At 44.8% G+C, this 22,517-nt stretch overlaps 1 protein-coding gene and 1 pseudogene across 1 annotated transcript in view; one reads left to right on the top strand and one right to left on the bottom strand.

Annotated features, from left to right (window-relative positions):
• Dnah8 (dynein, axonemal, heavy chain 8) overlaps positions 1 to 22,517 on the bottom strand; it is a 256,161-nt gene that overhangs the window by 174,428 nt on the left and 59,216 nt on the right. The window contains 7 exon segments of the mRNA NM_001427092.1: positions 1,367 to 1,563; positions 4,245 to 4,431; positions 6,003 to 6,075; positions 11,407 to 11,513; positions 12,667 to 12,785; positions 17,079 to 17,214; positions 20,507 to 20,626. Of these exon segments, the coding sequence (NP_001414021.1) occupies positions 1,367 to 1,563; positions 4,245 to 4,431; positions 6,003 to 6,075; positions 11,407 to 11,513; positions 12,667 to 12,785; positions 17,079 to 17,214; positions 20,507 to 20,626 (939 nt within the window).
• On the top strand, positions 4,884 to 5,378 carry LOC134483875 (small ribosomal subunit protein eS12-like; annotated as a pseudogene).

The following is a 22,517-nucleotide window of genomic DNA, read 5'->3' as shown; positions in this document are numbered from 1 at the left end:
ACAGCAGGGTGTAGCCTTATATGCCCTTCCTTAGTTTCTCTTTATATTTTAGCCCTTGGCTCCCTGTGGTGGTTTGAATATGCTTGGTCCGTTGGGAGAGGCGCTGTTAGGAGGTGTGGCCTCATTGGAGGAAGTGCGTCACTCTCAGGACGGGCTTTGGAGGGCTCCTCCTATGCTCAGGCTCCTCCCACTGTGGAAGAGCGCTTCCTCCTACCCGCCTGGAAGCCAGTCTTCTCCTAGCAGCCTTCAGATGAAATGTAGAGCTCTCAGCTCCTCCTGCACCATGCCTGCCTGGATGCTGTCATGTTCCTGCCTTGATGGTGAGGGACTGAACCTCTGACCCTGTAAGCCAGCCCCAATCAAATGCAGTCCTTATAAGAGCTGCCTTGGTCATGGTGTCTCTTCACAGCAATGGAAATTCTAAGACACTCCCTTCTATGGTAGCATATATTCCGACGGGGTGGTCTAAGTTACAGGGTAATCCAAAGGCAGGCATGTGCACACAGATCCTGATTATATCGTAATATGCACTCCCTTTGTTCTGGGAGGTCCTAACCACAGCTCATACACTTTTACACTTCTCCGTGCTATGAGACACTGGCTTCAAATGGATCAAGGTATCGTGATAGGCCCTTGGGCTGAAGTCCACGTGAAGGACTTTCACAGGACACTGGGACTGGTCAGTCTGGGTTCAGAAGCCTCCTTGTATCTCCACTGTGCATGTCCGTCCTCTGTGCAAGCTGGGACAGTTTGCAAAAGGTCATCACGGCTGGGCTTGCCAACTCTTGACCTTCCCTCAGACAAGGAGAGGGCAGGAAGGATCCAGCCATTCTCTTCAGCTAACTGAATACAAACTGTCCTGATTGCCTATGGTCTTTAGCATCAATGGGAGGTGCTAGAGTACAGAAGCTGGAGAGAAAGAACTTAAGGAAGACTCCATCTACATCGCCCACAGGGAAGGTATCATTCCCGCTGGATGTAGCCAGCCATCACAATACAGCTTTTCGGGTCACCCATGCTCTGAAAGTAAGTAATCCCCCTGGTTCCCCAGGGGTAAATTTGGTGGGAATGAACTTTGGTCTGTCATTGAGACTTTATGAGGAGGTTGGTACATTGTTGCCTAGTCCCGCCAGAGCCTCTTTGTCATCAGTTGCCTCAGGGTATCAGTGTGAGAATTAACTAGTTGCTTGGCGTTTGGGGGGGGGGGAGGTCTTACACCTCTGCTAGGAGTCCTTGTGTTATCCTCAAAAGCACCATCCCACCCCACCCCATCTCCACACACACACCTCAAAGGTCAGAGACGAGCAGATCAAAAATAAATAAGAAGTAAATAAATAAATAGACAAAACCTGCAGTGGAAACACACCTTGACTTTCACATCTCTGTCTTCCGTCCAGAGAGTCTTGTACTTCTGAAAGTCCTGCAGGGCCTCAGTGGCCGCCTTCCGGAGGGAATTCACAGAGGACGACAGGAGGAGGACCAGCTTGGAGATATCCTTGTGCTCTGCCACGCCAGGGTAGAAGTTCTTCAGCTTCCTGGCTGGGATGCTTTCTTCAAACGACCCTGAAAGCAAATGTTTCCAATGTAGAGAGAGTCTGTGTTTAACTTGGAGTTCTTTTTTTTTTTTTCTTCTTTTTTTTTCTTATATGTGTGTGTGTATGTGTATATGCATATATATACATATATAATTTATATAATATATTATATATTATATATAATATTATAAGTTATAAAATTTTATATTTGTATTTTTATTAATCATTTGGTGTGTCTATGTATTCTCAGGCACGCTATATTGTGTGGGGTCAGCAGTCAGTTGTGGGAGTGTGTTCTTTCCCTCCACCAGGTGGACCCTGAAGATTTAATTTGTATGATCCAGTTGGTGATTAAGCACCTTTTTTTTTTTCTTTTTCTTTTTTTCGGAGCTGGGGACCGAACCCAGGGCCTCGCGTTTGCTAGGCAAGCGCTCTACCACTGAGCTAAATCCCCAACCCCTGAGCACCTTTTCTTGCTGGGTTATCTCGCTTACACTGCCCAGCTCAGCCCAGCCCCACCCCACATCCTTGTACCCTAGCTTTCTTTTTGAAACAGGATCTCGGGTTGGCCTTAAACTTGCCACGTAGCCGACAAGGTAGGTCCCTGTCTCCTGGTCTTCTTCCTGATACCTCCCTCTTGAGTACAGGGATGGCAGGCATGCACCACCAACATTGGCACCAGTGACCTTTGCTTGGCCCGTGCTGCACTTTAAAAAAAAAAATTTTTTTTTTGACAATTAAAAAAAGCATGAGGCGTCACGTGAAATTACCGACTCCCAGTTTCTCCTTTGGAACTGGATAAACACGTGATTAGGGGGCCCATGTTCCTGCACTGGAACAGTAGCCGGGCTGACTGGAACCTGTGGTATTTACCCAGTTGCCTGCAATCCCATTTGCTCTGTTGCTGAATTAGGTTTAAGCAAAATAGAACGCAAGGGGCTGGCTTAGTTTGACTGATGCCGTGGTGTGCTTTGCTAGGTCAGTGTTTTGTATTACTGAGAACTTTGCTATATACAATTACATTTGAGGCTGAAGAGACGGCTCGGCAGTTTAGAGCGAGTCCATTCCCAGCACCCACTCGTGATGGCTCACCACCATTGGAACTCTCTGTTTCCAGGAAACTCTATGCTCTGGAACATATGGGGTGCACAGATATACATGGAGGTAAAACACCCGTGTACATAAAATCAACCTAAATGAAAAATAAAGGCCGCATTTGCTTTCTCATTCATGTTTTGAGACATCTCTTAGCCATTTGGGGCTGTTACCCATCATGCATCTGTGAAAGGCACAGTGGCTTATGGGAGCACGAGGAATGCTGAGAGAAGGATCGGCGCAGAGATTTGCTTTCACCCTTCGCCTTTTAGAATTACTGCACAATGATAAAATGACAAACCTTTTTCTCCTAGGATCAAACACTAGAAAGAAGTGCCTGAATGTTATGTTGCAGGTGAAAGAGCGGTGGTCACGGTTTTAACAATGGGAAAATTAATAAGAAAATATAGTCAAAGAAACGCAAGCCTAGGGGGTTGGGGATTTAGCTCAGTGGTAGAGCGCTTGCCTAGGAAGCGCAAGGCCCTGGGTTCGGTCCCCAGCTCCGAAAAAAAGAACCAAAAAAAAAAAAAAAGAAACGCAAGCCTATAATCTGTGCATGTCTATAATCCTAGCACATGGGAGGTAAAAGCAGGAGGACCAGGCATTCAAGGTTACCTTAGGCCATATAGCAAGTTTGAAGCAAGCCTGGCTACGTGAGACCCCTTGCCTTAAAAGTCTTTATACTCTTATATGTGTATATAATTTATATGATTTATACTATATATTCCTTTATATACATATACTTACATACTTTTACATATAAGTACATATGCTATATTCTATATATGCTTATGTATTAGCACACATATTTATATATAAGTATATAATTATAAAAATATATACTTATACATATAAAAGTATATATACTTCTATATAAGTATACATATATGTTATAAATATATATTAATATATACCTATATAGTGTATACTATATGTACATACATATATACATGTATAGTATATCACATACTATATATTATATGCACTTATGTGTAATATGTAGTATGTGATATAGATTTGTTATATTATATATATAATATACATTATATGTATGCTATAATTATGTAATATGTATTGTATGTATGCTATATTATACTATATCTACTAAATTATACACTGTATAATATATACTAAATATATACTATTTACTATGCTTATTAACTTAGATATACTACATGCATATAGAGTTATATATACTTATGCATACTAGATATACTAATATACACAAGTATATATAAAGTATATAGTATATATACTTATATATACTATATGTACACACACATATATACATTGTGTGTGTATATATATATATATATATATAAAGTGTGTGTATATAAATACATATATAAAGAGAGAGAGAGATGGGGGTGCTACACAGATGCCTCAGTGGTTGAGAGCAAACGCTGCTCTTGCAGAAGACCCAGGTTCTGTTCCCAACATCCATGTCAGGAGGCAACCACCTGCAACCCCAGCTCCAGGGTCTCACGGGTGCCCTCTTGAGGCCTCTGCGAGCACCTGCACTCACATGCACATGCACATGCATTTTGGTTTAACTTTTTTTTCTCTTCTCTCACTGTCAGGAAATCTAACATGCAGGCGCTTCTGTTTCCTTACTCTCTTCCTTCTTCAGTGCTTTCCCCATGATCGAGGGTTGGTCGGAGCCTCGAGAACTGGTCTGGGGAGACTTTGTCCGCCTGACCTGCTGCTGTCCCCAGTGTGCCACTCCTCTGCTCACCTCCAGGGTCAACTGGATCATGCGGTTGATGGCTTGCTGAATGTCATCCAGGCTGGGAACCATCACCTGTGAGAAGCAGCAGCATGTGTATAATTCTCCCCAACCCACCTCACTCTACAAATCTAACCCCACGATCAGTCAAGAGCAGGCTGCTGGGAGGTTGAGGGTTGTGCCAGGAGGTGCTGAAGATATCCTGCGTCCTGGAGAATCCCCAGTTCTTCCCACTGCTGCTGGCAAAACAGTCAAGGGGTCGTCCTCAGCAGACTGAAATCACAGAACAAGCCCTAGCGCTGTGAATCCTTTTGCTTCTTTGAAATGTGCTCAAGTTATCTGCAGCTTTTCTCTAGGAGCTCAGACTGAGCAAGGTGGTCTTAGGAGGGTCCCAGACTGTTCCTGGGGGCACCAAGACTACCCCCATGTGACCTACAGTTAGTTCCAGGCAGCGGTGAACAGCTGGGGCTAGCCCTTGAAAACTCAGGAGAGCTTTTCCCCTGCTGCCGCCAAGTTGCGAAGAGGCGGAAGCCCGGGTGCGTTCAAGATTCGGCGTCACCCGTAATCCTCCGCCATGGCCGAAGAAGGCATAGCTGCTGGAGGTGTAATGGATGTCAGAGGTGCTGAAGACCGCCCTCATCCACCATGGCCTAGCACGTGGCATACGCGAAGCGGCCAAAGCCTTAAGACAAGCGCCAAGCCCATCTCTGTGCTTGCATCCGACTGGGATGAGACGTGTATGTCAAGCTGGTGGAGGCACGCTGTGCTGAGCACCAGATCAGCCTGATAAAGGTGGATGACAACGAGAAACTAGGGGAATGGGTAGGCCTCTGGAAAATCGATCGAGAGGGGAGACCACGGAAAGTGGTTGGTTGCAGTTGCCTAAGTGGTGAAGGACTATGGCAAAGAACCTCAGGCCAAGGATGTCATCAAGGAACGCTTCGAATGCAAGAAATGAATAAATAAAATTTTGGCTCAAAAGAAAGAAAAGAAAACTCAGGAGCTCCCATGCTATAATTTTTATTGGGGTATCCCAAGATGCTGGGTTTGGGAATGGAGAGAATTGAGATCCCTGTGGTGATTTTATTTTAATGTCTAAAGAAAAAAGCAAGATGATTTCTATTTAATAATGGACGGCAGACTAAATCTTCACTCCTACATCAGCTTGGAATACATCCTGTGAGGCATTTAGAAGTGTGTGTGGGGGGGGGTTGTGTGTGTGGTGTGGTGTGTGTGTGTGTGTGTGTGTGTGTGTGTACACATATACAGAGATAATAAACTTTAAAAAAAAAATAAAAACACATAGAACCAAAGTCTTACTGTAAGCTAAAGTACAGTTCTCACATAGGGTTTTTTTGGGTTTGTTTTTTTTGTTTGTTTTTTTTTGTTTTGTTTTGTTTTTTGTTTTTAATGTAGCTACTCATTTTCACAACGCCGGGGACCCAAAGCCTCACATTCTAAACACTTACCCAATGCTGCTGTGTTTTAAAGAATACATTACCGGGGTTGGGGATTTAGCTCAGTGGTAGGGCGCTTGCCTAGGAAGCACAATGCCCTGGGTTCGGTCCCCACCTCCGAAAAAAAGAAAAAAAAAAAAAAAAAAGAATACATTACCAAAAGTGCCACTGCGAGTAAGTCAGACTCACCACGTTAGGGATTGCCAGGTGCACTTCGGTTTTTATGAAGGAAACGACGTCCTCTGACCGCTTTCTCCCTTGGCTAGGAGGAACAGACAGTTTAACTGGTGAGTTCCAGCTCAGAAACACTGTATGTTTCCCCCATGAAAATGAAGACCATCTTTGATCCTGGAAAAGCAAAGGCCTCCCAAACCAAAGCTCGGGGGTGGGGGGGGGGGCATCAGGAAAAGGAAGGAAAAGAATGTTAGGAGCTGGAGAGGGGAAGGGGAGGTGCTGGGAAGCGCTCCTCTATGGACATGGTATGGCCATCATATTTATCAGCTTGTCGCACCCGATGATGGCTACCTGCACTGAGACCTGCATAAGCTCAAGGCAATGAGATCAGTCAACACTAAGCACCAGGCACAGACAAGGCTCATGGGTAACCAAGAAAAAGAGGACATGAAGGGGGTGTTCACTGGGAATACCTGGAGAGAGTGGGAAAAGGGGCTTGGAGAGCAGAGATGATTGTGGACATGGTTTACATGTGTAAAGCTGACATGGAAATCAATAAAAGATGTTGCATTATTAAGAGATGTTTTTAAAATGCCAAATTACACCAAAAGAACGCTGTTTATCACAGAACCATAAAGAACAGGACTGAAAGACATCGCTTTGACATTTTCCGAGGTAAAATATTAATCACACATACATTTCAAAGTATTTGGATGCTGGCTTCCCCTCGGCAATAACTAGCCATATAAAAAGAGTGGCACTCTTTTGATAGACTAGGATTTAGACAGAGTCCCTTTAGGAAGGCAGACAGATAGGGAGAGGGGCCATGGTTATGTAATAAAGGTGGTCAATTTCCAACATAGCTCGAGTCTTCCTTACCCTCCTGACTTGAGACAAAACCCTGACAGCTTAAAACAAAGGCCTTGTAGACTTCCAGTCTCTCATCAGAAGGTCCCTACTGATGGACTGGCCATCAAGTTCAAGGCTGGACCACTATGTGTTACATAGCAGTTCTGGACCAATCAATTATCCTATCATCCTTCAAATGGGCCAAGTCTAAATAAGGGGAGGAAAACTCTACAGAGGCTTTAAAAGCCCAGCCCCTGAGATGACACTGAATTTGTTGACTTTCTGGGTGCCCCTGAGTGCTTTGCGGAGGGTCTTTTTCTCTGTGTAATGACTATGCATGTTTGCCCTCACCCTCAAAACTCTTTCTTCAACTGCTGATTGTGTCTGCTGCTGTCTGTAGTATTTGAGAGTTCTCTGCTGTTACCTGTCTTTTTTATTTTCCCTGCCTTTTAATTCTTTAATTAGCAAAGAAAAGGAACCTAATTAAGATCTCCTAGATTAGTGGTTCTCAATCTTCCTAATGCTATGACCCTTTTTTGTCGTGACCCCCCCCCACGCACAAAGTTATTTCATTGCTACTTCATAGCTGTAATTTTGTCACTGTTATGAACTGGAATATAAATATCTGATATATATCGTATCTGATTCAGGATTCCCAATGGGGTCAGAATCACAGGTTGAAAATCACTGCTCTAGACTGTATCATTTTGCTCTCAGGCTTGCAACAATAGAGGCCATCACTGACAAAAAAACAAAAAAACAAAATGAAACAAAAAAATGTACTTTATGTTACTTATTATTTGTTCCTTTTTATATGATGGGGATTAAAATGAGACCTTTGTGTATGCTGGAAAAGTATTCTATCACTGAACTATCTCCCCAGTCTTCATTTTCTTTTTTACATTGACATATGGTCTCACTAACTTGCCCAGGGCTGGCCTTGACCTCACTGTAATCCAGACTGACCTTGAACCCTGTGATCCCCCTGCCTTAAACCTCCTAAATGCCTGGGATTATAGGCTCGTGCCACCAGACCCAGGCTCACATGCATTTTAATAGACAGCCCTACATTATTATACACGGAAGAAATAAATTGTTATGGTCCGTTTTCTGTATGAGGTGCGCTAAAAATCCTTCCAGTCACAGGGAAGCAGGAGATGCTAGGGCCCTCCCCCAGCTGTCAGCTGGATAAAATTGTCTCTGGAACTCTAAAAGCTAGAGAGTTGCCGTGAAGCCTGCAACCAGAAAAGGGGCAGTCCCAGGCCAAAAATTGTTCATAAGCTATGGATCTGTCTCCTGAACCAATAGGATGGTGAATTTGGGACAGGGACAAGTCCTGGCCTGTGGGGAGAGAAGATGGGATATTTGACAACCAGGCGGCTCTAAATGCCATTGTCTTCCCTGGAAGAGGATAGAACTCTGCTGGAAGGACCAATAGAGTCAACTAACCTGGACCCTCAGAGACTAAAACACCAACCAAAGAACATGCATGAGCTGGAACTAGGCCTGTCCACAAAGCTGCTGCCTGAACGTGGGATATGTTCTTCTAGCTGGGCTGCCATGTCTGGCCTCAGTGGGAGAAGCAGCACCTAGCCTGGCAGAGACTTGAAATGCCAGGGTTGGGGGATATCTAGGGGGTGCCCCACCCACTCAGAGGAGAGGGGAGGGAGGCATGGAGGAAGGATTGTGGGAGAGAGTGACTGGGGGGAGCAGTGATCGGGATGTAAAGTAGGTAAGTAAAAATGAAAATTAAAGAAAAAAAGAAAAGAGAGAAGAACATTGTCTTGGGCCAAAATCAAAATCAGCACGCCAGCCAATTTTTGCACAGGTTCTCCGTTCTGCAGAAAATTATATTAACAACGGCTTCGTTTCCTATCTGATCTCTTGAAATTGTTATTACCTTATTTCCCACAGAAAGGAGACCCCAGTCAAAACCTTCCGGAAACTGCTGCTTAAATGACGTCACTCACGTACAGACCCAGATGCAGGCACACACAGAGATCAGAACCTCTGCCTCCACGCCCAGAGCTCTCCAAGACAAGGGTATTTGAAAAACACAGACCTCCCATTTTCTCTCTCCTTGTGATTTTAGGAAGTGCTGTCACTCCTTGTGGGAGCACCAGCGGGGGAATGGGGGGGGGGGTGGACACCAAAGGGGAGTTAAGAACATCAGTTCAAAAGCTAGCAGAGAGCTTGGTTCTCATCACTACAGTGAGGAGACATGGAGCAAACAAACTTGTACTAACTCAGTCTCCCAGTGAGATCCAATAAAATGGAGGGGGGAGGAGACGGGGGGCGGGGTTATGGTGGCTGAGACACCAAGGGCTCAACCTGAGATCTAGAAAGAGCTCCCCAAGTGCAAGCAAGCCGCTCAACCAAAAGAGGCCTCAGATAACCACCCCCACCATTCAAGACCTGTTTCAGAAACCAAAGGGTCAAGAGGGTGGCCCCACCTCCTGCTCCCCACCCCCTTCCCTGCCTCCTCCTGGCTGCAGGCTCAGGCTGCAAAACCTCCCCGCTCCTCACAGGGTTATAAGAAGAAACAGTCATCCACCCTCACCCGCTCATGCCCCTCCACTCCCCCTCTCCTGTACCCTTCTGCCCCTACCCTGCTATCTTAGGCGCTGTAGCCTGAATTGCTCAGATCCTCTCCACGCCGTCATCGTCTGTCTGCCCGCGGAGTTGATAACTCTCCTAATAAACTTCTCCCCACCCACAATCCATCTCCCTGTCCCCTTGAACCTCACACCTGGGAAGATTCAGTCTCGTGCTCCCTGGGTGCGCACAAAGCACGGGGTTTGCACGCCTGTCATTTTAGCACTGCGGAAGCAGAGTCGAAAGAAGTCCATGGCCATCCTTAACTACCTGTGGTGCTTTCAATATGCTTGGCTCAGGGAGTGGCACTATGAGGAGGTGTGGCCTTGTTGGAGGAAGTTGTGTCACTGAGGGGGTGGGCACTGAGACCCTCCTCCTAACCATGTGGGAGCCAGTTTTTCTCCTGTCTGCCTTTGAATGAAGACACTGCCATGTTCTCGCCTTGATAATGGACTGAACCTCTGAACCTGTAAGCCAGGCCCAAATAAGTGCTGTCCTTATAGGAGTTGCCTTGGTCACGGTGTCTGCTCACAGCAGTAAGATCCTTACTAAAACACTAAGGTGATAGCCAAGCATGGTTGACAGCTTGCCTACATCTAAAACCAACTGAAACACAAGCAGATGCACACTCGGGTGAAGGGTTTTGCTTGATTGGATTATATGAAGCAGGAAGGTCCACCCTAAGTCTGGCCACCCACATACGAGGACATGGGAGAAGGGAACTTCGCCGTGTGCCTGCTTGCTCTCACTCCTGCTGGCAAGTCCACCTATCCTGCGGTGGCAGCCTCCGTTCACCCACATTAACAACACCAGCTTCCTCAGGAATCCAACACACACCCAAGACCAGCAGCCCTCCAGGGGTCCTCCAAGCCTGCATCATCAAGTGGGAACTGCAGAGACATCCACCCTCGTGGACTGAACAACTACTGGATCCCCGGACTCTTCAGGTTGAGACAACTGTTAACGGACTACCTGAATGGCAGGTAGTAAGCTGATCTAATAAATAAATATATATGTGTGTGTGTGTGTGTGTGTGTGTGTATGTGTATATATGAGTGTATGTATATGTGTATGTTTATATACATATGCACATATGTATGTGTATGTATGTGTATATAAGTGTATGTATATATATATATGTATGTGTATGTATGTGTATGTGTATATACATATGTATATAAGTATGTGTATATATGTGTATATATGAGTATATGTTTATGTGTATACATATGTATATATGTATGTGTATGTATGTATATATGTATTATGCAGACATATGAATATATGTATGTGTATGTATGTGTATATACACATATACATATATAGTTGTAAATCAGGCATTAACTACCACATGCCTTTCAGCTACTTAGTTTATATCCTCGCCTGCCACCAGGTGCAGAGTATTTTTACTGTCGCTATGAGGTTGCTTAGCACCCACTAGATCTGTCTGTCTGTCTGTCTCTCTCTTTCATTCTCTCTGTCTCCCTGTCTGTCTATCATGTCCCTTCTCTGAGATGGCCTTTTGCTCTCTCCCCTCTCCCATTAAACCTCGTGGTTAGATCCGTCACACGGCATCAGCTCTCAGCAGCACACCTTGGCCCCTAACCTGGAAGGGTATCTTTTTCCTTATCATATATGTGTATATGTATATATATATATATATATATATATATGTATATACACACATACACACATACACGTATACATGCATATATGTTATATGCTATATAACATATATAGTGTAGCATATAATATAGCATATTTATTAGCATATATAATAAATAACATATATCTTTTTATATATTGATAATAAATACACATATTATATATATGTATTATCAGTGCTGTTCCTTTAGAAAATGCTAGTATAGCTACAAAGACTGTCTCAAAAATAAATAAACAGATAAATAATAAAATAGAGATACACATTATTATAGGCAATTCATCCGGCATCTTTAACACATTTTCAACTTACTTTCCAACAAAGATTCTCTTTTTCATTGTGTCCAAAGATAAGCGTGTTGCCTTCTGTAGACTGTCCAGCAATTGATGCGAGAAGAAAGCGTAGACTTCCTTGCACTCCTGTAATAAGAAATCACGTCACATTTAACACCAGACGTGAACCCCTAACATTCCCCAAAGCTCAATATTTAAAACGGCACGGGAACAGTAAGAAGGATTTAAACTACGCCTTTTTAACGGTGCTGGGGAAATGAATTCATGAATTCAACCCTGCATTTCTTGCCTGGTTTTCTTTAGGCAAATTCATAACAGGTATCTGTTAACAGTGAGTGAAGAGCGCTTGCAGCCTAGCAAGCCGCACGAGGGCAGACCAGGAAGCAGAGGTGCAAACCCAAGCGTGATTAATCCATGTGTTGTTCAGTAGTCGTTGAGGCATACCAAAACTCGAGTGTGAGGTTTCTCAATGCCTGGTGAAGGATGGGCAGAGGGGACACAAGAGTCTTTCTCCTCAGCAGATCGGTATGGTGGATTCAGGCTCTGTTTTCTTTTATCATCAGTTGATCCAGAAACAAACCCAGGTCCCTTCTGCATGTTAGCCTAGTTCTTGAACCCCTGGAGCCTCCAGAATGTCTACCATGAGTACACAGGGCGAGGTTCCGCCTCTCACTACTGAGGAACCTTGGCCCCTTTAAGTCTGGTGGGAGAGTTGGGTTAAGTGGAGGGCAGAAAAATTACCAGAACTTACAGGAGTGCCAAGCTTTTCACGGCGGTCCTGGGGAATAAATTATCCAGCTCAACCTTAGATTCAATCAGAATCTGCTAGAGGCCATTCTGGCAGCAGCACAGAGACTGTTGTGGTGACCACGCCCCTCAATCAGGGGGACCAATGAGGCTGAGTCTTTCCCACGCAAACACATACGCGCATATAAATAATAAACATATTTTAAAACACAGGCCATCAGAATACTATACAACGTGCCATGGACAGAATCGTATCAAATGAGGACTGCAAAGAAGTCCTGAAGGGGGGTTGGGGATTTAGCTCAGTGGTAGAGCGCTTGCCTAGGCCCTGGGTTCGGTCCCCAGCTCCGAAGAAAAGAAAAGAAAAAAAAAGAAGACCTGAAGGATGTTAGCTCTGTCTGAACACACAGCAGAAAAAAACTGCATATCGCATTTTCTGAATCCCACCTTACGTCAGACCCTGACTGGTTGCGGACCTGCCCCAGAGCTGCTTAGCCCACAAAACCTCACGAGTTTACCCCACAATAAATACCTTTTTAAATTCATCTTCTTTATCATTGTTGTCAACGTCCCTCGCCGTCGAGTCCGGGTCGTATTCGAGGCTTTCGCCCTCATCTGCCTCACTTCCAAAAACAACATGCTTCCTCTGCTCTGGACACAAAAACCAAAGTGAAACCACAACCCTTGAAATTTCAGGGTTACAGTTTATCCCACGTGACCAATCCTTATAGGAAGGCAGCTTTGTTGGTTTTTACTTTTTTCATTTTTATTGTATGTGTATGGGTAAGTTTTGCCTGCGGAAATGTGTGTGCCCAAATACGTGTGGAGGGCAGAAGGGGGCTTTGAATCCCTGAAATTGGATTTCATTTTGAGCTGCCACGTGGGCCCAGGGAATGGAATTCACCCGGGTTCTCTGTAAGAGCATCCAGTGGTTTCAACTGCTGAGCTGTCTTCTCCAGCCCAAGACATCTGCTCCCTGCTACCTCCAGACCCCGTTTCTCCCTGTACCTCTGGTTGTCCTGGAACTTGCTCTGTAGACCAGTCTAGCCTCAAACTCCCAAAGATTTGCCTGCCTCTGCCTCCTGAGTGTTCTACCACCCGGCCCCAAGAAAAGCTTTTAAAAATTAGCTCTTGGGGGTTTGGGGATTTAGCTCAGCGGTAGAGCGCTTGCCTAGCAAGCGCAAGGCCCTGGGTTCGGTCCCTAGCTCCGAAAAAAGGAAAAGGAAAAAAAAATTAACTCTTGGGCTGGACAGATGGCTCAGTGGTTAAGAGCACTGTCTGCTCTTCCAGAGGTCCTGAGTTCAATTCACAGCAACCACATGGTGGCTCACGACCATCTGTAATGAGATCTGGTGCCCTCTTCTGGCCTGCAGGAATACATGCAGGCAGACTGCTGTATGATGTATACATAATAAATAAATAAATATTTAAAAAGAAAAAAAAAAACTCCCTGAGATCTGCCTGCCTCTGCCTCCCAAGTACTATACCACCCAACCCCAAGAAGCTCTTTTAAAAATTAGGTTTTTTTTAAAAATGTTTTTTACAAGAAATGGTTTTGTATTTAGGGTTTCTTTTACAATCCTTCTATTAGGAATCCAGTTATTAATTAGCCAACCCAAAAGACACACCGTTCGACTAAAAATGCATTCTATCAGAATAGTCCATCTTTGTGCTTAGAATTCAGAGGAGGGGGCAGGAGAGATGGCTCAGCGGTTAAGAGCACTGACTGCTCTTCCAGAGGTCCTGAGTTCAAATCCCAGCAACTGCACGGTGGCTTGCAACCATCTGTCATGGGGCTCCGATGCTCTCTTCTGGTGTGTCTGAAGACAGCGACCGTGTGCTCACAGACATAAAATAAATAAATAGATCTTAAAAAAAATAAATTCAGAAGAGGGGAAAATTGCAACCCTCTCTGCCAGGAAGGTGCTTGCTGTGTAAGAGCGGGATTGGAGCTCGGTTTGGAGCATTCGTGCAAAAAGCTGAAGTGGTAAAAGGCTTATAACCCCAACACAGAAGAGGCAGAAATAGGTGGATGTCTGGGGGTTTGTCAGTCATCTGGCCTTACCAAAATGATCAATTCTGAGCTACTAAGAGATGCTATCTGAGAGATAGAGAGATAGAGATCTAGAGAGATAGATAGATAGAGAGATAGAGAGATAGAGAGAGAAGTAAAATAAATAAGTAAATAAATATTTTTTTTTAATTTAGATCCCAGGGGTGGGCTGGTGAGCTGGGACAGGTGTTCACTGGCAGCCTGGTGACCTAAGATCTAACTCCAGAGCCAACAAAGCAGGAAGAGGTAAGAGACTACCACAGGTTACCCTCTGACACCCCCCCCCCACGCAAAAGGCACACGCACACATAGGTATACGTAGTAAAAGATTAAACCTTAGATAGACGGCATTCTGAGGGATGTCCTCCAAGGCTGTCCTCTGACCTCCACACCCACATGCTCACGTGGGGACCAGCACACACATAAAAGTGTGTGTGTGTGTGTGTGTGTGTGTGTGTGTGTGTGTGTACTTCACTTCTTTCAAAGCTGCTCACTGACACCTTGAGCGTCCTAAAACAGGCTCACATTTTGTGGTTTGGACACTTTGGAAGGGAACAAGCTAAGTGGAGAACTGAAGAAAAGGAAACCGTGCGGTGTAATTGTGTAACTGCTCTGCGGATCAGGGCTTCTTGCCCTTAGCGCGTTGACACTCTGAGACACAAAATCCTTGGCTACCGGGGCTGTCCTGGAGGATGTTTCCAGGATCCTGGAATAATCCAGTAGGGACCACCCACACTGTGCGTCAACCAAAAGATGTCTCCCGGCATTGATTCCTAGTAGTCTCACTCCTTACTGCAGATTGGATTGTCACCAGGGAAATCGTTGAAAAGACAACCTCATGGGCCTAGTGTACCCACTAAGTCTCTCTCAGTCTCTGTCCCTCCCTCTCTTCTTATAATATCACTTCAATGATTGACTGAAATGTTACCCATCTCACTGAGCATGGGGAGGGTTGCCAGCTCCCCTCAGGGACCTTGGTACTTAGTTAATGTAGCTGACCTCTGACCTCTTTAGCTGACCTTTGACCTCTTTAGCTGACCTCTGACCTCTGCTAGGGCAGAAAGCCCTTCAGCATTACCTTGGCAGCATGACCCCCTAGTCTAGTCAGAGCCCTGACTCATAAGAACCAGCCTGTACAGTAACCCTGAGCAGAGGATGCTGGGAAGAGCATCCCCTTTTCAGTAAAGCGACCCACTATAAACTTCTACCCAGTCAGTTCTTACACAGAGCTCAAAATTAAAAAAAAATTTTTCACTACACAAATCTTCCATTGCAAATGTACCCGATCATGGGGCAGGTTTAGCAAAGCTAAAGCAACTGGGTCCTTAACAACAATCTAGCGGAGAGCAAAAATATTCCCCAGCAGGGAATTTAAAGTCACACCACCCTCTTTATGAGGTTCAGATGCGACAGCTTGTGGCTTGGGTTTAGGAACACATGTATTTACTGGAATTATTGGGGCCCTGCGTTCTTTCAGCAAATTGAGAGATTCTTTAAAAAAAAAATGGAGAACAGGAAACACAAAAAGTTAAAAATTATTTCAATCTCTGTAAATAGACAGGAAGATGGGGAAATTTCTCCTGTCCCCAGGCAGACATACTCAATGCACTAGGACAGAGTCACACGTCTAAGATAGAAAGCTCAGGGCTGAGAGGTGGCTGGGCTCTTAAGAGAATCTGCTGTGCTTCCAGAGGGCCCCAGTTCACAGCAGGTGGCTCACAATTGCCTGTGACTCCAGCTCCAGGGGACCTGACACCCTCACCTAAGTGACTCATAGTCACAAAGACACGTGGGCATAAATACAATACAGAAATACTTAGAAACAAAAAAAGACTCGGGCTCCTTATACCATCCTTTAAGCAAGGGTAGGGCGTGGGGAGGCGCAGCATGGTGTGATCTTGACTTCTACTGCCCTGCACCCCTGAAGCATTCCTAAGTGGGAACACAGGGCTCATTCTGCAGAAAGGGCTGACGTACGTGGGGGCATGTCTTAAAATATGACCCTGCCGAAATTAAAATCTCTAGAGCTGTGAAAATTATAGATGTGGCTCTCAGGTGTTTAAGACAAAAGCAAAACAAGTCAAATGACCAAAGTGACATTAGAATACACACATACGGACACACACAAATGCACACACACACATACATACATATACACACATATGTATACACATATACACATACATATAAACATACACATACATATAAACACACATACATACATACACCTACACATACATACACACATATACACAAACATACACAAATGAACACACATATATAAACACATTTACATATACATATAAACACACACATATAAACACACACACATGAACACACATATATAAACACATTTACATATACCTATAAACACACACATATAAACACACATATATACACACAAATGCACCCACATACATACAAAAACACACATATATAAACACACAAATGTACAAACATACATACGCACACATACATATACATGCATAAATACAATACATATAACACACATGTACATACATACATATGCACACATACATATACATAAACACATACATATAAACACACATGTACATACATATGCACATATACATATACATACATAAACACACATACATACACACACACACACTAGACTGAGAGGGCTTTCTACAGGAAGGCTGGCTTGTAGAGTTGGCTGGTGGCTGGCATTTGAAATCTAGGATTTAAGGACCCCACCTTCCTTAACTGCCACCAGGAGCTCACAGGGTCTAAACTGTGCTAACAGAGTGGATTTTCCTGGATACTTGTTTTCTTTCTGTGAAGCAGGAGGTCCCTGCGGGGAGGGAGAGTCAGGGGGTGGGGCATCTATGCACAGCTCTGGGGACTCACTCATATCCTAGTGGATTTACCTGGCACTGGTTTGGCTGGTTTTCCAGTGTATTTAACTTCATAGATTTGTTCAAATATTAATATCAGCTCCTTCACGGCTTCTTCCACATGCCTGCTCTTGTGGTTTAGAATATCAGCCCACTCTTTGGTGTACGTCTATTAGACAGATAAATTGCCATTAACTTCCAGACACCTTAAACATATGAGATCATTATGACTTTAATTTCTCCTGCCATGATTAACTCTTCTTCAAAGTAACTTGAGGGACTGGACGTGCGGCTTGGTGGTCTAGGGCACTTGTCTTAGGTTCTACCCCCAGTACTGCAAGAAGAGACAGACAGATGATGTCTTATTGCCTTGATTAAAACACTGACCAAACTCAGCTTGGGTGTAGGTGTTGGCATTTCGTCTAGGCTCCGCCCCACAGTTACCTGGCAACAGCCAGGTGTGTGCCTGACTCACTATAAAAGGGGCTGCTTGCCCCCTCCCTCATTCTCCTCTTCTTGCTCCCTTACCTTCTTCCCCTTCTTTCCCCATTCCCCTTCCCCACTCTTTCCACATGTTCATGCTCGCTCTCTCTCTCTCTCTCTCTCTCTCTCTCTCTCTCTCTCTCTCTCTCTCTGTCTTTACTACCCCTTCAACTCCCCTCCCCATGCCCTAAATAAACTCTACTCTACACCATACTGTGCCTTCACCGACAAATCCCGGGCTTCTCTTCTCTTTTTATAAAACACAACAGTAGTATTTGGCTTACATGTCCCACCACAACCCATCACTGAGGGCAGGGATTTGAGGCACGAACCTGGAGGTAGGAACTAGATTGGATCCTGGAGGAGGAGCATCGCTTACAGGCGTGGCTCCCATTACAGGCTTGGCTTCCATGACCTGTGCGGCTGGCTCAGGTAAGCAAGGCAGGACCACCTGCTCATGGGTGGTACCTACCAGTGTGCTGGGCCCACCCACACCGGTCCATTATCAAGAAAATGCCCCCACAGACGCGCACTTAAGACCGTCTGATGCACTCAATTCCTCAGTTAAGACTCCCTGTTCCAAAATATATTCATGCATGTTGTCAAGTTAGCAAAGTCTAACCAGTACAATTTACCCGCTGCCAACCGGACGCACAAGCACGTCTCGGTTAAACCGTAACCTTCCTCGTCTTGTTTGTATATACTCTCTTATACCAAGATGTTAGAACCAGGACCAATGGGATCAAAGCAAAACCAAATTCCAACAGCGTAAGACAGCAGATTCTCTTAAGAGCCCAGCCACCTCTCAGCCCTGAGCTTTCTGTCTTGAACAGTGTCTAACATCTGGGACTCGTTCATGAAATTCTGTGGGATCTGGCCCAAAGGTTGCGGGCCCACGTTCTAACATGGATGAAAGGAGCAAATTCTCATTATCTTGAATTAAATCAAGTTTTGGATCAACCATAAAACACCAGCTAGGTCCGGCAAGACTACCTCTGTTCGGGGCGTTCTCTCTGGTACCTAGAGCTTTCTTGTTCTCTCTAAAACTCCCTCCCATTCGTATACAGAGTGTACGGAATATACTCTAATAGAATTGCCGTGAGCTTCTGCTTGAGTCCATTCTCAGTTTTAATTTTTTAATCTACATGACTAAAAAATCACAGGAGGAGATCCCAACCTCCCCAGTATCATCTGGCAACCAAGAAGGGACACCCCAAATTTTCCAATAACACTGCACCGCCAAATATATTTACGGCGAATGACCCCATCTCATTTCCGCACCTACGCCCACCAAAATCAGTTCGCGCACACACATAATAATGTCCAATCTATAACCACATGCTATACGTTAGCCAAAGGTCCCTGACAGTCTAGACAAGTTGCAGGGAACTTATACAACAGAATACTATAGTGCCACAGGATGGAAGGAACAAGATGAGCCACTTCTGTGTAAATATAAAGACCACACCCAGTGCTATAAACATTTCCATGAAGAGGCAATTAAAAAAAAAAAAAAAACAGGGGTTGGGGATTTAGCTCAGTGGTAGAGCGCTTGCTAGGCAAGCGCAAGGCCCTGGGTTCGGTCCCCAGCTCCGAAAAAAAGAAAAAAAAAAAAAAAAAAAACAAGATGGTGAATGCACAATGAATGACAATTCCCTGGGGGAGAGGAAGGGAGACTGTGTGAACAGGAGCTCCAGAGACTCACATGGGATAAAGAAAAGTCTATACTGTAGAGACAGCCACAAGGCAGGGCATGTGTAGACATTCACTGAATACCAAACCTGAGATCTGTGGACAAGTGGGCTGGAGAGATGACGCAGTGATTAAGAGCACCGGCTGTGGGGTTGGGGATTTAGCTCAGTGGTAGAGCGCTTGCCGAGCAAGCGCAAGGCCTTGGGTTCGGTCCCCAGCTCCAAAAAACAGAAAAAGAAAAAAAAAAAAAAAGAGCATCGGCTGCTCTTGAGAGGACCCAGGTTTTATCCCCAGCACCCACGTGGCAACGCGTACCCAACCATCTGTAATTCCAAACCCAGGTGACCCACCCCCTCTTCTGCCCTCCTCAGGGACCAGGAAAGCATGTGGTCCGCAGACATGCATGTAAGCAAAACACCTATGCATATAAAAAAAATCTTTAAAAATTTTGTGTAACTTTTAAACGTGTGTGTATATAAACACAAACCAACAGAAAAGAACACAGACTAAAATGTCAGTGGAACCGGATGTTAAGGAGCTTAGATGTTATTCGGTAATGACCGGATGCTACTGGCACTGTGTAACCAGATGTGCCGGCAATGAACACAATGGGCCAGCTACAGAAGCTGGGAGAGAGGCAGGCCACAGTGTTAAACTGAGCTTAAAGGCCTGACCTAAGGAACAGGTACTGAGGGTAAGAAAGGAAGGTGACTCAAGAAAACTCTGAGGAAATCTAGCTTGGCTATAACACTTAACAGACTTGGAGCGCGGTGAGGCGGGAGTCCCAGGTTCCTCAGTGACTGGACAGGAGAACATCTGAACCCACTCGGAAAGAAAAATGGTAACTGGGCATGGTGGCCCAGGCCCTTAATCCCAAGCAGTTCAAGGCTAACCTGGTCTAAACAGCCCAGGCCAGCCAGGGCTACATAGCAAGACCCTGTTGAAATAGGAAGAAAGGAAGGAAAGAAGAGAGGGAGAAGAGGGAGAAGAGGGAGAAGAGGGAGGGAGGGAGGAAGGAAGGTAGATGACATATCCCTGGGAGGATACAGTGAAGGAAAGGAACCGGAAACACTGGCAGAGCCCCCAAGGACTCCAGCATTAGTTCAAGGATATGTAAGTCATACCTAGCTGTGGCCACACAAGTCTTTGATGCTTAGGCTATTTCCCACAAAAGCTAGTTCCAAAAAGGAAAAGAAAAAAACAGGCCCAGGTGTCCACTTTTCGATTGCGAATTCACACGTCGGGTCAGCAACTCAACACTTCCCACAGTTCTAATGAACCCATACCTCGTTGAGGGTCAGCATGTCCTCTACTCTGGTGGCGCCACTGTCCGACAAGGAGATCAATAACGTCTTGGCGATCTCCTTCAGAACCGTGTCGATATGCATTTCACACAGGTCATTGACCTACCCACGAGACAAAGACACGCAAAAGGTAAAAAGTAAGAAACAGCTCTCTCTCTCCCTTTAACACAAACATTTTGTTTTTCAACAAGACACACCGGGGTTATAAATCCGTCTACAGAACTGAGTCTAGAAATCTGCATCCTAGGTCAAGCTTCATTTGGTGGGTGTTCAGGAGTACGTGTGCATACAATTTAGGGCATGGTTCTAAAGTGGCGTGGGCCAGAGTGTTCCTCGTGGGCATGACTGCCTTTGATCCTCCTCTTGCACATCAGGGCTGTGCAAGTCCCAGCTTTGTGGCTAAAGACACCAAGGCTCAGAGCAGGAAACAAGCTAAGAAACGACACACAGCTTGGAAAATGCAGAGGGCCCTGGCCAGGTTTCACCGACCCCAAAGCCTCTGAGTTTGTCTGTGACACAGTGACAGCACGCACAGAGATGAGCACATCCCAAAAGATGTGCACACTTTATATGGTAGATGGGAAATCATCTGTCACCCCGCCATCCTCAGAGTTCTGCAATCCATTTCCTTCCTGTGCGTGTGTGTGTATGTGTCTGTATCTATGTCTGTGTCTGTGGTATCTGTGTATGTCTGTGGTGTCTATCTGTCTATGTGTATATGTCTGTGTGTTGTGTGTCTCTGTGTGTATGTCTGTCTTTATCCGTCTATGTGTCTGTGCCTGCCTATCTATATATCTGTCTATGTATCTGTGTCTGTCTGTATATGTATATGTCTTTGTGTCTGTGTATGTGTATGTCTGTGTGTCTGTCTGTGTATGTGTATGTCTATATGTCTATGTATTGTGTTTCTGTATGTGTGCCTGCCTGTCTGTCTGTGTGTATCTGTGTATGTACATGTCTGCATGTGTCTATTTGTATGTCTGTGTGTCTGTCTTGTATATTGTGTCTCTGTGTCTGTGTGTCTGTATGTGTACATGTCTGTGTATGTGTGTGTGTCTGTATGTGTGTCTTTATGTATGTCTATGTCTGTGTGTATATCTGTGTTTTTGTCTACCTGTATGTATGTATTCATGTCTCTGTGTATGTATGCATGTGTCTGTGTGTATCTGTGTATGTACATGTCTGCGTGTGTATCTGTGTTTTTGTCTATCTGTATGTATACCTGTCTCTATGTGTGCAGGTGTCTGTGTGTGTCTGCATGCATGTGTGTCTGTATATGTTTCTGTGTCTGTGTGTCTGTGTTTTTGTCTGTATGTATGTATGAATGTCTCTCTGTGTGTGTCTGTATGTTTGTGTATGTGTATGTCTATGTGTCTGCATGTATGTCTCTGTCTTTGTATCTGTGTGTATCTGTGTGTATCTGTGTGTGTGTGTGTCTGTTTATGTTTCTGTGTCTTTAGAGACTGACGTCAGGAGTTCTACTCAATCCCTCTCCACTTTGATTACTGAGACAGGATCTCTAAACCTAGAGCTTGCCAAATCGGTGAGTCTAGCCTGTCAGCTTGTCCTGAGGACCCCCCACTTCTGCCTCCCAAGTCTAGAGTTGCAGGTGGCCCCCCACATGGCTGGACCATTTATGTGGGCACGGGGTATCTCATGATTGCAGAGCAAGCCCTTTACTGGCTGAGTCACCTCTCTAGTGTCCAATCATCCTAACTTCCACCTCAGTCTAGTGAGAACAAGGTAAATCTGGGGATAAACACAGGACAACCCAGAGGAAAATAACCCAAATCAGTAACATATTTTTTTATTTTTTATTTTTTTTAATATTAAATAATATTTTTATTTATTTAGTGGACGTTCTTTTACTTAAAAAACACACCCTTTTTAGCATTTATTTTTTTCTTAACCACATGTATGTGTTTTGGTGTGGGCATGAGCATGCAAATGCAGGTCCCCACAGAGGTCAGGTCCCCGTGGAAGCTACAGCTAC

The sequence above is a fragment of the Rattus norvegicus genome, chromosome 20, assembly GCF_021556685.1.
Source record: "Rattus norvegicus strain SHRSP/BbbUtx chromosome 20, alternate assembly SHRSP_T2T, whole genome shotgun sequence".
NCBI lineage: Eukaryota > Metazoa > Chordata > Mammalia > Rodentia > Muridae > Rattus > Rattus norvegicus.
This window is presented reverse-complemented; position numbering and strand designations above follow the sequence as displayed.